At 44.9% G+C, this 15,264-nt stretch overlaps 1 protein-coding gene across 6 annotated transcripts in view; it reads right to left on the reverse strand.

The window, feature by feature from the left end:
- The window catches only part of LOC124613251 (protein phosphatase 1 regulatory subunit 12A), a 371,783-nt gene extending 358,441 nt beyond the window's left edge, over positions 1–13,342 (reverse strand). For 5 of the 6 annotated variants that reach the window (XM_047141939.1, XM_047141940.1, XM_047141942.1 and 2 more), the window contains exon 1: positions 13,035–13,342. In XM_047141939.1, coding sequence (XP_046997895.1) covers positions 13,035–13,283 — 249 coding nt within the window. In that variant the 5' untranslated portion in view covers positions 13,284–13,342. The remainder of the gene's footprint in view (positions 1–13,034) is intronic. The other variant, XM_047141941.1, reaches the window with a different exon arrangement.
- Between the last annotated feature and the right edge of the window lie 1,922 nt (positions 13,343–15,264).

Here is a 15,264-nt window from a genome sequence, read left to right on the forward strand (position 1 = left end):
TACGCTCAAGACGGAGCCCTGAGGCACTCCGTTCTCCTGGAGGAAGACGTCGGACAATACGGAACCCACACGTACCCTAAACTTTCGATCCGTTAAAAAGGAATCAATAAAAAGGGGCAGGCGACCGCGTAGGCCCCACCTGTGCATAGTGTGGAGGATACCTCCTCTCCAACAGGTATCATAAGCCTTCTCCAAGTCGAAGAACACGGCTACCGTTTGGCGCCTTCGCAAAAAGTTGTTCATGATGAATGTCGACAGGGTCACAAGGTGGTCAACAGCGGAGCGGCGGCGACGAAAGCCGCATTGGACATTAGTAAGTAGTCGTCGAGATTCAAGAATCCAAACTAACCGAGCATTAACCATGCGCTCCATTACCTTACAGACACAGCTTGTAAGAGAAATGGGGCGGTAACTAGAAGGAAGGTGTCTATCCTTCCCAGGTTTGGGTATAGGAACAACAACGGCGTCACGCCAACGCATGGGGACTTGACCTTCGGTCCAGACGCGATTGTAGGTACGAAGAAGGAAGCTTTTGCCCGCCGGAGAAAGGTGTGCCAGCATCTGAACGTGAATGGCATCTGGCCCCGGAGCAGAGGACCGGGACAGTGCAAGTGCACGTTCGAGTTCCCGCATAGTAAAGGGGGCATTATAAGTTTCCAGATTCAGCGAGTGGAAGGAAGGTCGCCGAGCCTCTTTCCTGGGAAGGAAGGCAGGACGGTAATGGGCGGAGCTTGAAACCTCCGCGAAAAAGCGGCCGAAGGCGTTGGAGACAGCCACAGGATCAACAAGGACCTCATTACCTGAGGTCAGGCCAGGTACCGAGGAGTGGGCCTTGATGCCCGACAGCCGGCGCAGGCTACCCCAAACGACAGAAGAGGGAGTGAAACTGTTAAAGGAGCTGGTGAAAGAGGCCCAACAAGCTTTTTTGCTGTCTTTGATGACTCTACGGCATTGCGCTCGGAGTCGTTTGTATTCTATACAATTCGCCAACATAGGATGGCGGCGAAAGGTGTGTAAAGCACGTCGTCGAGCACGGATAGCGTCCCTACAAGCCTCGTTCCACCAGGGGACGGAAACGCGACGTGAAGAAGAAGTAGTACGAGGAATGGAACGTTCGGCAGCATTGATGATAACAGCCGTGAGGTATTCAACCTGACTGTCACAACTGGGAAAATCGTGGTCTGGAAAGGTCGCCAGGGATGAGTACAGTCCCCAGTCAGCTTTCAGTATGTTCCAGCTCGAAGGACGTGGGGATGGGGTGTGGTGCAGGAGACGAACGACACAGGGGAAGTGGTCGCTCGAATAGGTGTCAGAAAGGACATACCACTCGAACCGACGGGCAAGAGTGGCAGAACAGATCGAGAGGTCCAAGTGGGAGTAGGTATGAGTAGAGTCCGAAAGGAAAGTCGGGGGCCGGTATTGAGGCAGACAAGATTGAGATGGTTGAAGACATCCGCCAAGAGTGAGCCTCTTGGACAGGACGCAGGAGAGCCCCAAAGGGGATGATGGGCATTGAAGTCGCCAAACAATAAAAACGGCGGGGGAAGCTGAACGATCAGGTGCATCATGTCAGCCCGACTAACAGCAGATGATTGTGGAGTGTAGATGGTACAAACTGAAAAAGTAAAAGCAGAAAGAGTAATGCAGACAGCTATTGCTTGGAGTGGGGTGGTCAATGGGATGGGATGGTAATAAACATCGTCCCGAACGAGCAACATGACCCCACCATGAGCTGGGATACCGTCTACAGGGGTGAGGTCATACCGCTCCGAGGTATAGTGGGTAAAGGCAATACGGTCAGTCGGGCGCAACTTGGTTTCCTGGAGACCAAGGACGAGCGGACAGTGCAGGCGGAGGAGCAGTTGTAATTCCTCCCGATTAGATCGAATACCTCGTATGTTCCAATGAAACAACGCCATCGCTAGTCAAAAGGTTGGGGGAACGAGACGGGGGAAGAGCTGGTCACCTCGACGGCCGCGGAGGGCCAGGTTGCGAGGGAACTACGCTACAACCGACGGGAGGCGGATCTGGTTCCATCGACTCGTCGCCAGCTGCGGCCGCTGTCCCTGGTTGTGTAGGACGGGCCGCATCATTTGCCGACGAAAGGCCGGCGGAGCGCCTGGCAGCAGAGCGTCCCGGCGAAACTGAGGACGGCCGGGAGCAGCGACTCACGGATGGAGCGTCAGACGAAACGCGCCGGGGTGGAGAGGGGGATAAAGACTTCTTCTTGGAGGCCTTCTTGGAAGGCCGAGGAGGCACAGGGATGGTGGGCTGGACCCGAAGAAGGTCCTCACGCGCGGGGTCCGTTTTGGAACGCCGGACCTCGGAAGCTGGGGTCCGGAACGTTTCCCCGATAGACGCCTGAGAAGAGGATCGCTTCTCAGGTGGCGTGGGGGGAGGAGGAGGAGGAGGAGGAGGAGGAGGAGGAGGAGGAGGAGGAGGAGGAGGAGGAGGAAGGGTGGCCCATGGGGCAGAAGGGGTGGGAGCCACGGGGGAGGAGGATTTGGAAGGGAGGGATTTGGGAGGCGGAGGCAGAGCCCCCTGATGGGCGGAGGAGGCGGAGGGGGGACAGGATAGGGGTGAGGATACTGCGGAAGGAGTGGACACAACTGAGGCAAACGAGGTGGTCAATGGCACGGGTTGGAGGCGGTCGTACTTCTTCCGGGCCTCAGAATAAGAGAGCCGATCCAAAGTTTTGATTTCTTGTATCTTTTTCTCCTGATATGCGGGGCAGTCTGAGGATCTAGGCGAGTGGACGCCAGGACAATTAACGCACCGAGGTGGTGGGGTGCATGTATGTTCCTCACGAAGAGGACATCCACAATCGCCACAAAGGGGCTCAGCCTCACACCGTGATGACATGTGCCCAAAGCGCAAACACCTAAAACAGCGCATAGGAGGCGGGACGTAAGGTCGCACGTCACACCGGTAGCACATCACCTTCACCTTCTCCGGGAGAACGTCCCCCTCGAAGGCGAGGATAAAGGCCCCGGTGCCGATGCGACGGTCTTTGGGGCCGCGCTGGACTCGCCGGACGAAATGCACGCCTCGGCGCTCCAGGTTGGCCCTGAGCTCCTCATCAGATTGTAGCAGGAGGTCACGATGAAAAATAACCCCCTGCGTCCTATTTAGTGCCAGATGTGGGACAATGGATACTGGGATGTCCCCTAGGCGGTCGCACGCCTGGAGCGCCGCCAACTGTGTGGCGGAGGTGGTCTTGATAAGGACGGACCCTGAACGCATCTTGCTGAGAGCCTCGATTTCCCCGAAGACGTCCTCAATGTACTGAACAAAGAACATGGGCTTGGAGGTGGCGAATGTCCCCCCATCGGTACAAGAACAGACCAAATAGCGGGGGAAGTACTTCGCCCCAAGCCGGCGGGCCTGTCCCTCCTCCCATGGAGTGGCCAAGGGGGAAAGGGCAGGAGAACCAGAACTAGAAACGGTACCTTTTCTTTTGAAAGACTCTGCCGCACAGCGACCTGATACATGTTGACGTTTCATCTGCGAAACGTCCGCCCCAATACCACCCACTCCGACCAGGGGCTCTCCCCACGGGCGCCACCCAGCCGCAGCAAGGGCCACCTGGCAGGATGACCATTGCCGGGAGTCCTGATGCCCCAAGGAGACGGGCATCTGCTCCTTGGCCGACGTGGGGAGGGTGCAGCTCAGGTATCGGCAGTACGATCCCTGTGTTGTCAGGGGGCTACAACCTAGAGGGTACATGACGACCCCACCACAACGGGCTGGCTACCGTGCTGGATTTCTGGTGCCATGGAAAGTCCATCATGATCGCTGGTGCAGATGGAGATGCACTATGGGCGTAACTTTGACAACCCATCAGGCATTTAGGCCCAATTTGAGGAATAGTGGATATGGTTACAACGCCGGTGCAATGCTGAGTGCCAAGGTCTTAGTGCACTTAGGACCAGTGGTACACCATGTAAGGTGTCCTTCCCCAAAAGGCTCGTACTTCTGTAGAATTTTGAAAAATGGAGGTCAAACCACAAGGGGGACCATTACATGGAAGGCCGAAACGGTTGAAACTCCTTTTAGTCGCCTCTTACGACAGGCAGGAATACCGCGGGCCAATTCTAACCCCCGAACCCGCAGGGGGAGAAGCGGGAGGAGGCACACATGGAATATCTCTATGCAGTGGACGTCCGCAGTCTCAACATGTGGTGCTGGAAGTGCAAAAGGAAGATGTGCCTGAATTTCGAGCACTTTAAGCATTGCCTAGGGGGAGAGACATACGTTTAATGTCACAGTGGTAAACCATCACCTTGACCTTTTCGGGCAATGTATCACCCTCAAAGGCCAAGATGAAGGCACCAGTAGCAACCCTGTTGTCTTTGGGTCCCCTGTAAACGCACCAGATGAAATGAACACCCGCTGTTCTAGATTGGCACGGAGTTCGTCGTCAGACTGCAAGAGGAGGTCGCAATGGAAAAATAATCGCCTGGACCATGTTGAGGCTTTTATGGGGAGTGACGGAAACAGGAATAACACCCAATCAGTAAAAAGCGAGTAACGTCCGAAACTGGGCTGGGGATACTGCCTGAATCAATACTGCACCGCTTCTAATCATGGACACCACTGTCACTTCCCCAAACTAATCCTCAAGATGTTCAACAAAATATTGAGGCTTTGTAGGTAGAAAGGCGTCCCCTTTCTTTCAGCTACAGACTAAATACCGAGGCAAATATGGCTCTCTTCTTTCTGTAGCCCTACGTTCCTTCCACAGTGTAGTGAGTGAGGGAACCGATTTCGGGTCATTTCTGTCCACACTGTACTCGATCTTGCCCTTCTTAAGAGACTGCTGGCGCCGTACGGTCACCACTAAGAGATGGCTTAGCCTGCTTCATTACGAGTCAGCCGCCTTGATGCCACCCACTCCAATCAGGGCCTCTCCCCACAGGCGCCACCCAGCCACACCAAAAGGCCACCTGGCATGATGGTCGTTGCCAGGAGTCCTGATGCCCCACAAAGATAGGCATCTACTCCTTGGCATACGTGGGGAGTTTACAGCTCAGGCATAAGCAGTGCGATCGATGTGTTTTCAGGGGGTCTACCACCCAATGGGTACACAACAGCCCCACCACAACTGACTGGCTACTGTGCTGGATACTGGGCACAGAGAAATCCAATATTGTCAGGTGGGGGTGGGGGGGGGGGGGCAAAAGAGGACATAAGACAACAGGAGAAGATGACATGCCCCGGAAAGTCCTCACCCAAATAGTTGAATTGCAGATGGAGATGCAAAGCCATGACATGAGGTTCAGGAGATTGAATACAAGGGCACTATAGGTAACTCATGCACCACGTAAGGCATCCTTCCCCATATGGTCCGCACTTCTGTAGAATTTGGAAAGCGGCAGCTCAAACCATAAAATGGGACCTGAACTTGTAGGGCCGAAAAATGTGAGACACCTCTTAGTTGCCTCTAACCTCAGGCCTATTCTGACCCCTGGACCTGCAGGGGGCCATGTGACTTCTGGCTGTGGAGCCATCTGAAAGGTGTTACGTTCAGTGTTCTGATTGCAAACTCAGCTGCATTAAAGACACACCTTGTGCAACACATTCTGAACGTGACAATGGAACACTTCAATCAGTTGTCGAACATTCTGTTTCTCGATTTAAACTTGTTGCACAAAATGGTTGTGCCAGTCACATGGAAATTAATAATCCGATTTTATTTTGACTAATGCTTTATATGCAGTTCTTGGCATCAGGGCAAAAACCAATTTTTTCTATCCGGTGTGATATGACCTTGCCATGGTGGATGGGCTTACATAACTAACAGTATCATACCTGTACACCTATGCACACTGAGTAATACAGTTTGTTTAACGTCAAACATACACTTTAGGCATTGTAGTATGATTCATTTGTCATTTGTAGTCGACCCCTATTAAATTATGATGCTTATTGCGGCCTCTATTGCTACATTTTGTACCTATGTCATTTTCTTCTGCCATACGTTTTCCCCTTCTCCTATAATATTCCATTGCAATTTGACATCATTCTGACCAGTGGTGTTATTTATACAGCAGTTTGAAAGTTTAATTATAATCACCCTGTATATGCACAATACGTTACACTTATGTTCAGAGCGAACTGTTGTTCATTGAAAGTTAAGCCACGGATGTTTCGGAAATCCACGATTGGCAACTCCTCACCCACCTGACTTCCCCCACAACAGAAATTATCGGAAGAAACAGAACTAGAGTCCTGTCCCGACACAAAGTGACCAGTAGCAAGTCTATCCAGAACCATTTGTCGTGACCACTCATCGGGAAACTAATATGGGCGCCGCGGCCGGCCCCCGACACCCTCTTCCCACAGGAGCTGAGATTGTTGGTACGGTGTCGAGCACTTCGTAACTCTGTCCACCAGGCACGTGTGCGCCGCCGACGCAATGGTCGTCTCGAGCAGGTCAGCGACGCTCGGCGCGCCGACGCGACCGTACCACAGCCAGGCGCCGGGCTAGCTATTTATAACTCGGCGCGGTCATCACGGCGAAGAACGTCTTATTTATGATCGAGCTAGCGCCAGATGGCCCCACCCTCCCGTGGCACGCGATCTGCCCTCGTCTTTTCTGTTTTACATTCTAGGCGGTACTATTTAAGTAACAATGATACGATACATGAGATGTCAACCATGTGAACAGGTGCTGTAATTATTGCTTCGGTACATTCGATTTTTGAAAGTTTACTACCAATACTAGACAGTCAATTAATAGACACATTAACTCGACGTGTTCGGGCGTCCGTTTGATACGCACATACGGACAGCTGTGCGACGTATTTATTCTACAATGCCGTTTTATTGTGAAGCAACCGCAGACTGATAGTAGAAGTATGAAAGAGAAATTCGAGGAAAAACGTGTAGTCCATACTCCAATACTAAATCTCAAAAACGGTATTCATGGTTACGAATTGGCAGCATTTACACATTATTCAAATGTTTATCAACTGGAAACAACAGTTCTTGCAGCGCGCGCCAATTGGCACTCCTTTATTGTGATAAAGAGTGCTAAATGTACACTTTCTTATTGTGCATTGTAATACAGCTTCGCCCTATTCTGTTCTTAGATGGGTTGTTGACGGTACAACTTTTTATACTCCAGTGCATGTGGAATTGACGAATATTTGCAGATTTGGTCCTGAAAGTGATTCTTGGAATTCATTGAGAAGCACTTTTGTCAAGACATCTGACGCCCTAACGGTGTGCTTCCAGGTGTTCAATAGTGTTTACTCCTTAATGTTGGCAGTTGATATTTCTCAGCATTTGTATCAATTTCTCTCAGGGCTAATGCACGCACGATAGCTCATGTTGCCATTTTTGTGTATGCTGGATATCCCCCATCACTCACACCTAACATAAATCCTGTGTATTTAAGCAGTATTCACTATTATTGGCATAAGAGCCTCATAAGCAATCTCTTTTGTAAAGAAACTACAGTCCCCCAACATCCTACAAATGAACTCAAGAACACTAAATTATTTATCTACAACTAAACTTTCATTACTGTTCTATTTTGTATCACCATATATTGTTACTTCCTGGTTTTTGTACCAGATGACTCCATATGTGGTGCACTAATACTCTCATCAAAGGCTACTACATTGTGTGCAAAGAGATACCAGTGAAGTAACAGTTAAAGTGTATTTTGAGAATTCTGAGTAGGGATGAACAATATATAAAGGTGAATGCTAGTGCATAATATCAAAGTTTCCGCACTATTAGATCGACAGCTCACTCATCATGAAGCGACGTCTCCTGTCTTTCCTATAGGCAGAAGGGAACATACCAAGTATTAGGGGTGTGGGAGCATGGTTCCTGTTCTTAGTCAGCAGCAAATGTATTGGGTTGTGTGTAGCGTTAAGACTGAATACATGATGGATAATTATTTTTTTTTATTTTAAAAAGGTAACTTGCTTCCGGTACATACAAATGTAAGAGCATTGTACATAACTTATAATCGACCAAAGGAGTGCATTTGTTAAGACACCTGCCTCAGATTCAGGAGCCTCATACACCAATTTAAGTGTGCCATGTTTTTCAGGCAACTGCTAGGATGGTTTAAAAACTCAGATCACATCTGAACTGTCCTCTCCTCACTGCACATGTGTGCACATTCATAGGTCTGTACATATGACATAGATTTTCCTTGTATTAAGCTGATTGACCCTAAAACATTGTAAAATGTTCCTTGGACAAAGAAACTGCAAATACTGACAGTCTGCCCTTTTCATACATAAACTGACCACATATGTTTGAAGACAGCTATACACTAACATTTTATAGAAGTAGCATAACAGTAAGTTAAATATCTAAGAGCCATGGAAAATTATGTCAGCAGGTGCAGTGGAAATAACAACCATGGCATTGATTTCAAATGTTATTGAATGATAGGGGACACTTACATTCAGAATTTACTCATCCCCACTTTCAAGAACATATGTTTAATGTGTATGGAAACTTTATTGGATACTCAATAGTAGAAGTTATGGTTAAGTTCCACACTTTATCATCTGTGTAACAGGAACAGAGTACTCAAAAATAATAGAATAGGAAACTGTTGTAATGTCTCCTAGTCAACTTTTCTGAGCACTACAAATTACATGGCAGCATACTCAATGGTGCAGTTCAATGTTAATGAGTTGGTACTAAGGAGTAATGCCGACAGGCAAAAGGGAACATATGCCTGTGCCATCGTATTTTGCGCACAAACATCCTACAAATGCCAGCAGACAACAGGGTACATTAGATGTCCTAAAATCAATGTCCATATGAAAAATCTGATAAACAGGAATGTTCAATACAAGTTTTCTGCTTTGTGCAGTAGCACAGGTAACATGTGACAAACGCCACAAATGTTAGGTGACTGTAACGATGTTATTGGCGATTTTTTCACCTGGACTACACTGCAGGTCAGTCTATCACAACAATGAGGTTTTTACAGTTGTCATATTCATCTGTTTCACCAACTCACAATCAAACGGTCACCTTCCAACCTAAGCTAGACCTTGGTCAAAGCTACAAATCAGTCTGTCACCATGACCAAATTTTTTTCAAGTACCACACTAAACGGCTTTGTTAATGCACAACCAAACTGTTACCTTCCACACTATTTTGGACTAAGCTTCAGATCAATGGGTCACCACAACCAGTCTACCCCCCCCCCCCCTAAACACACACACATTTTTTGGGTTCGCTAACAAAATGGTAAAAAGGTGACCTGACAGAATCCATTACCATTATGTCACTGGCCAAAGCCAACAACTCGTACTGAACATTCCTCTTGGTGGAAAAATTATCCAAAATGCATTGTCAAATTTGTGAACATAATTCCACAAAGAATCTAAGCAATGTCACGCTACATATGAAAGGAGAGAAAGAGAATGATAGGAAGGCTTTATCCAATTAAACTACGCTAAGCCGCTGATGACTAGAACGTTATCTGTTGAACGAAACAGCAGACAGTGAAAGCTTAAACAGTCATTCACAGTTGTCGTATTATTAATCATACGTTCCAATTAACATGGATCAATGAAAAAGGAGGCAGCATATAAGATGCTAGTGTGACCTACTCTTGAGTATGCCTAATGCCAAAGCGTTTGGGATCTGCACTAGGTTGATTTAAAGGAAGACATCAAAGCAATTATGAGGCAGGTTGCTAGATTTGTTACCAGTAGATTCGAACAACATTCAAATCTTACATTGATCTTCAAGACTCAAATAGGAATCCCTGGAAGGAAGGCAAAGTTCTTTTCAAGAAACTCTACTGAGAAAATTTAGACAACTGATATTTTAAACTGACTGTAGAATGATACTACTGCCACCAACATACATTTTGCATAAGGACCACAAGAATAATATACGACAAACTACAGCTAATACAGAGGCATAAAGGCAATCCTTTTCCTCAGCTCCATCTGTTAGTGGAACAGAAAAAGAAATTACTTTTCTTGATACAGGGTATCCTCCGCCACCATCATACACAGCAGTAATTATTTCAGATTTGACAGCCAACATAAAACAGTAATTATTTCAGATTTGACAGCCAACATAAAAGTAACTCCAGCAGTCTTGGTAAAAGGGTCAAGAACATGTCAACAGTCCACTATGCTTGTGGCTCCGGTCATCAAGCAGTTTATAAGAACAAGATAATCTATCAACAAAATCTGGGAAAAGGTAACACCAATATTTTCTTGCAGGTACTCCACACAACAGGATTAACTGTATGGAAAAAAACTACTTCAATTCTCAGAAATTCCTTGGAACTGAATACCCTACCCAGACAGAGAAAGAGATTGGAGCAGGAAAGCGGCAGTGGAACTCTAAAATTCTTTATGGAATTTAAGTACTCAGTTGTTGTTGTGGTCTTCAGTCCTGAGACTGGTTTGATGCAGCTCTCCATGCTACTCTACCCTGTGCCAGCTTCTTCATCTCCCAGTACCTACTGCAACCTACATCCTTCCGAATCTGTTTAGTGTATTCATCTCTTGGTCTCCCTCTACGATTTTTTACCCCCCACGCTGCCCTCCAATACTAAATTGGTGATCCCTCGATGCCTCAGAACATGTCCTACCAACCGATCCCTTCTTCTGGTCAAGTTGTGCCATAAACTTCTCTTCTCCCCAATCCTATTCAATACTTCCTCATTAGTTATGTGATCTACCCATCTAATCTTCAGCATTCTTCTGTAGCACCACATTTCAAAAGCTTATATTCTCTTCTTGTCCAAACTATTTGTCGTCCATGTTTCACTTCCATACATGGCTACACTCCATACAAACTTTCAGAAACGACTTCCTGACACAAAGTAAGCACTCAGTAAGGATTAAAATTTGCTATTTGTACAAATATCACTATTGAACTACATGCAGAGCCTTCTACAGGAAATGACGACACGATAGTTATTTCACTCTGCTTTAACTCGTCGCCTGCCATAAGTAGTTTCTACTGCATTACGCATAACTCATTAGTTTTACAACAGCCCACTTTGTGATATCTGGTAAAGCAATACAGACAAACGCCTCACTGTTCCATAGCTGCCTTCTCTGATACTTCAGAGGTAATTTAATATTAATGGCATCAAAATTACTGTCGTTGACTACCACAAGTTTCAACGTCTAGGCTATGTTTCTTAATAGCACCGTTCTCTCAACGTAAACAAGTACTACCTTGTGCACATCACCTTTACTGCTTTCAGAGGTATCAAGAGTCGCAGAAGCACCAAGATCAACACCGCACAAGATGTCTGTACAATTATTCACATACTGTTGCCAGCAACAAATGCACTTAGCATCAGTCACTTGCAACGCTAAAATTGTCATATGGCAGCAGCAAATAATGAAATGTTATCAAACTCTAAATTGTTTCTCCCGGTATAAATAATGAAGTGGACTGGCTGACCACAATAACTCCCTTTTCTCAACAGAAATAGTTAAAGCAGTTTTCAGTGCCTTTACAACAACTGCAACTGTGCCAACATAATATCTGATAAAAGCTGTTGATGAATAGGCCTACTTTCTCCATAATAATTCCATTTCTAGGAAAGACATAAAATGAAAAAGCACAAGTACGCAAATGGCTGCACTCACAGAAATACATTTAGGCCCACAGTTTTCTCATTTTCCATTTGTGATACTGCCAAGAAGGAATCCCATAATAATGCAAGCACTGCACTTGTGCAGGCAAGAAAGGAATATCCTTTCCATTTGTATAAACATTCCACTTTACTCAATGAAGCTGACAAAGTATGTCTGCCACACATAAAAGTATTTATATCAGTACTAAGACTGTGATGACAATGATTCAATGAAGACTTATTAGTTAACTAACAGGCCAACATAGCATAGAAATTATTGTTCTGCCTGAAACAGGGCCAATTCAAAAACCACAACCACGTCTCAAGCAGCATAATTGCTTATGCACACTCTACATTTTAACGAGTCAATGGTGGCAGGCAAACAAATGGACATACATACCAACAACAAAGTACTCTGACTAATTACCATCTAAATGTGCATCCAAACGTCATGCATACATGTATGGTTCTGCTTCTGAAGGGTACACACAGACATACACAAAACCATAAGATCACAATATTTATTCATTCGCAATTAACACACTTACAGCAGTGTCAGTTCAGTTAGTTAAAGTGGATTAAGTTAATGATGTAGGGACCTATCTGACGCAAATTACATGACCGCAGCAACATCATCATAGAAGCACCAAGCACACGAAACAGGCACAAAGTGAAATTGCAAGGACTGCTAATTATGATGCACACGCAAAAACGAGAAACTGAACACAATATAGCAATTTGTAAACCTTTAAACACTGAGATGACCCGTTCACGTTAGTTACACAGTCCTACCTGATATCCATTCATCTATAAACCATACTAATCAATCTGTATCCAGCAACTACTGACAGGTGACAAATGTTTACAAATAAATTACAGGTCCTTCATGAAATGGTAAATAGTCCTTGGCATCACAACAACGTAACTCATCTGTCTCAGATGTCTGTATGACTAAATAAATTTATGCATACACTCTTATGGTGTAGGTGACTGACACTACGATACTAAGAGGTAGAAATGTCTCTCAGAATAAAACAATTCATGTTGTACACAAACAAGAAAACTACTAGTCGCCGAGACACGCACTGATATTTTCTAATACTAGTAAAATCTTGCTGTCATAAGAAATGTGTTTACCCCAAGCAACGCTAACGTAATGTAAACATTGAACCACAAGTAGTGTTGCCACCTTGAGGACAACACAATTAGCTCACTGTTCTAAATCTGCAAATGTAATTTCACACGGATTCAAACCCTTGGAAAATACACATCATAGTATTCATAGCAAGTTGTTTTAGTAGGACAGCTGTAGATTGTGTCAGCCATTTTGTAACGACCCACTTCAATAACAGTCAATTCATTATGATCTGGCTCACAATCACTAATACGCATGACATTTTGAAATTCCACCAAATGGCGAGAGCGCGTCTGTTACCTGATGTAGCGCCGTCAGCCCATCTACGTTCGCTGTATCTATGTCTGCCCCTTTCTGTAGCAAACGGAGAACCTCTTCCTTGTCTCCGGCAGCACACGCAGCTAAAAACACACATCCCGCAGAAAATTGTATCTTCTTTTTCTTCCTGTTTGGTGTTCCAGGCACACGGTTCGTTTCTGATTCTTCCCAACGTTTCAATTGTTCAGCTCTTTTAAAGAGAGCTGAGTTCGACCTCGTCTCAATAGACATGACTACCTACACTCCCCATACGTTTGTGTAACTCAACATGGAGGGAGCGGTTAAGAAATAAACTCGCTGCAAATTATGCAATACACTGGCTCCAACTGGCGAGCCTAAGTCAAGGATTTTGCTTAACACACATCTGTGACGCGACAGCAGACACTGTTCACAACCGACTCGGCTGTGGTAAACCAGAGTTCAATTCCTGTCTCAAATACTGGATATGAAACTGAACTCCGCGTATCAAACAATTAATTTGAAGCGTCGGCGGAAAAAAAACAACAGATAACTCGCATTTTTACAAGTTGAGTTATTGCTCCAGATCGATTACGACTAATTATATGCATCTGTTATCTAAAACCTACAAAAAAAGAAAGAAAGAAAGAAAGAAACAAGCGTGTCCAGAGTAGCATTCAAAGTAGTTTTGCTGTAAGGAAAAAGAACTGGGTTAAGTCAATGTTTTCAGAGGAAATAAAAGCAGGCAAGTCAGTGATGACTCGTCCAGCACAGCACAGCACACTGGATTCTGATGTAATCTCTCGCCCACAGTAAATTGGAACTAAGTAAAAACAAAAAGAGAGTGAAATTAGGCATAAACATTGCAAAAAAAGTATGCCTCCCAAATATAGCAACCAATTACATTTGCTTTAAGTGGCAACTTGCGATGTATTCGTTCAATATCCACGTTCTTGCAGCAATCGAATACTTTCTTTATGTTTATCGTGAATGCATTGCAAAATTCCTTTTTCACTTCGTGTCTTATGTCTTGGATGAGGACACTGAAGAGGATTTTACAGGGTGTCCCATGTGGAATGGCCAATATTCAGAGATATTGTGGGAACAATGATTCGAAGCAAGAAACTCGCAAACTTACAATTTACAATGCATGCCAAGAGCTATAAGCAGTTGTTAGTAGAAGAGATGTGTTTCACACAGCGAAGATGAACAGGTGTTTCTACTTCTTAAAGGTAAGCACGTTAGAGCCCACCATTACTAGACAATTTTTCCTTGCTTTGGTCCATACTATCTCTTCCAAAATATGAAAAGCAAAGAGCTTGCAGTAGGAACATCTGTTTCACAGTACTGAAGATGAAGAAGTACTCATAGCTATTTAGCGATGCATTTTAGAGCCACGTTGAGTAGATTTTTTTGCTTCGATTGATCGTTCCTGTCATATCGCTGAATATTGACCATTTCTGCTGGGACATACTGCATATTTGTGGTTCTGTTGGTGGTCAAAATACAAACTTCAGTGTCTCCCCTTCATTATAATGTGTCTCTCAATCAAATTGGTGACCTGAAGAAGATAAACCTTACATTCCATGCCATTCTTATTCAGAGTGTGATAAAAATGTTAGATTGTAGAACGCAAAGGCACTGACGCAATTTCAAGAAAACGAACAAAGCAGCCAGATGTAGGCTATATATTGTCTTTCTTGACTTTGGTCAGTGTTAATCAAGAAATAAAAAACACAGTTGGACTCAAATTACACTGCAAAATTCCCTTTCAAAATTCTGTCTATTAACTTATCATCTGAATACAGCCACTGACGAATACTGAAATATCAACCAACTTATCATGAAGGAATGCAAACTGACACAATCACAATGTCAACCAACGAATAGGAGTCTTCAACTGCCCGTATCTGCTTATAATGGTGTATTTGACTTCAGAATTCGATACTTGATTAGTGAACAATGACCTAATACCTAAACAAGAAATTAAAAATCCATGTTAGTGCAAAACAGCTACTCCTTGCTTGCTACACCTTTTTCCAAACATACATAAATTATCTAATAAAGCTGTGGAGGGAATCTACTGGACATAGATGAGTCACTATTTGGCAGAAAAAGCTATTAGATGCATGTATGGCCTAAGAACAAACACTATGTATAGTGCATCGGTTATTTGATTAAACGTTGGGACTGAGAAATATAAATATCTCCATAAATGAGTGATCAAAGCCAATATTTTAACTTAATCAAATCT

Source organism: Schistocerca americana, chromosome 4, assembly GCF_021461395.2.
Source record: "Schistocerca americana isolate TAMUIC-IGC-003095 chromosome 4, iqSchAmer2.1, whole genome shotgun sequence".
Taxonomy (NCBI): domain Eukaryota; kingdom Metazoa; phylum Arthropoda; class Insecta; order Orthoptera; family Acrididae; genus Schistocerca; species Schistocerca americana.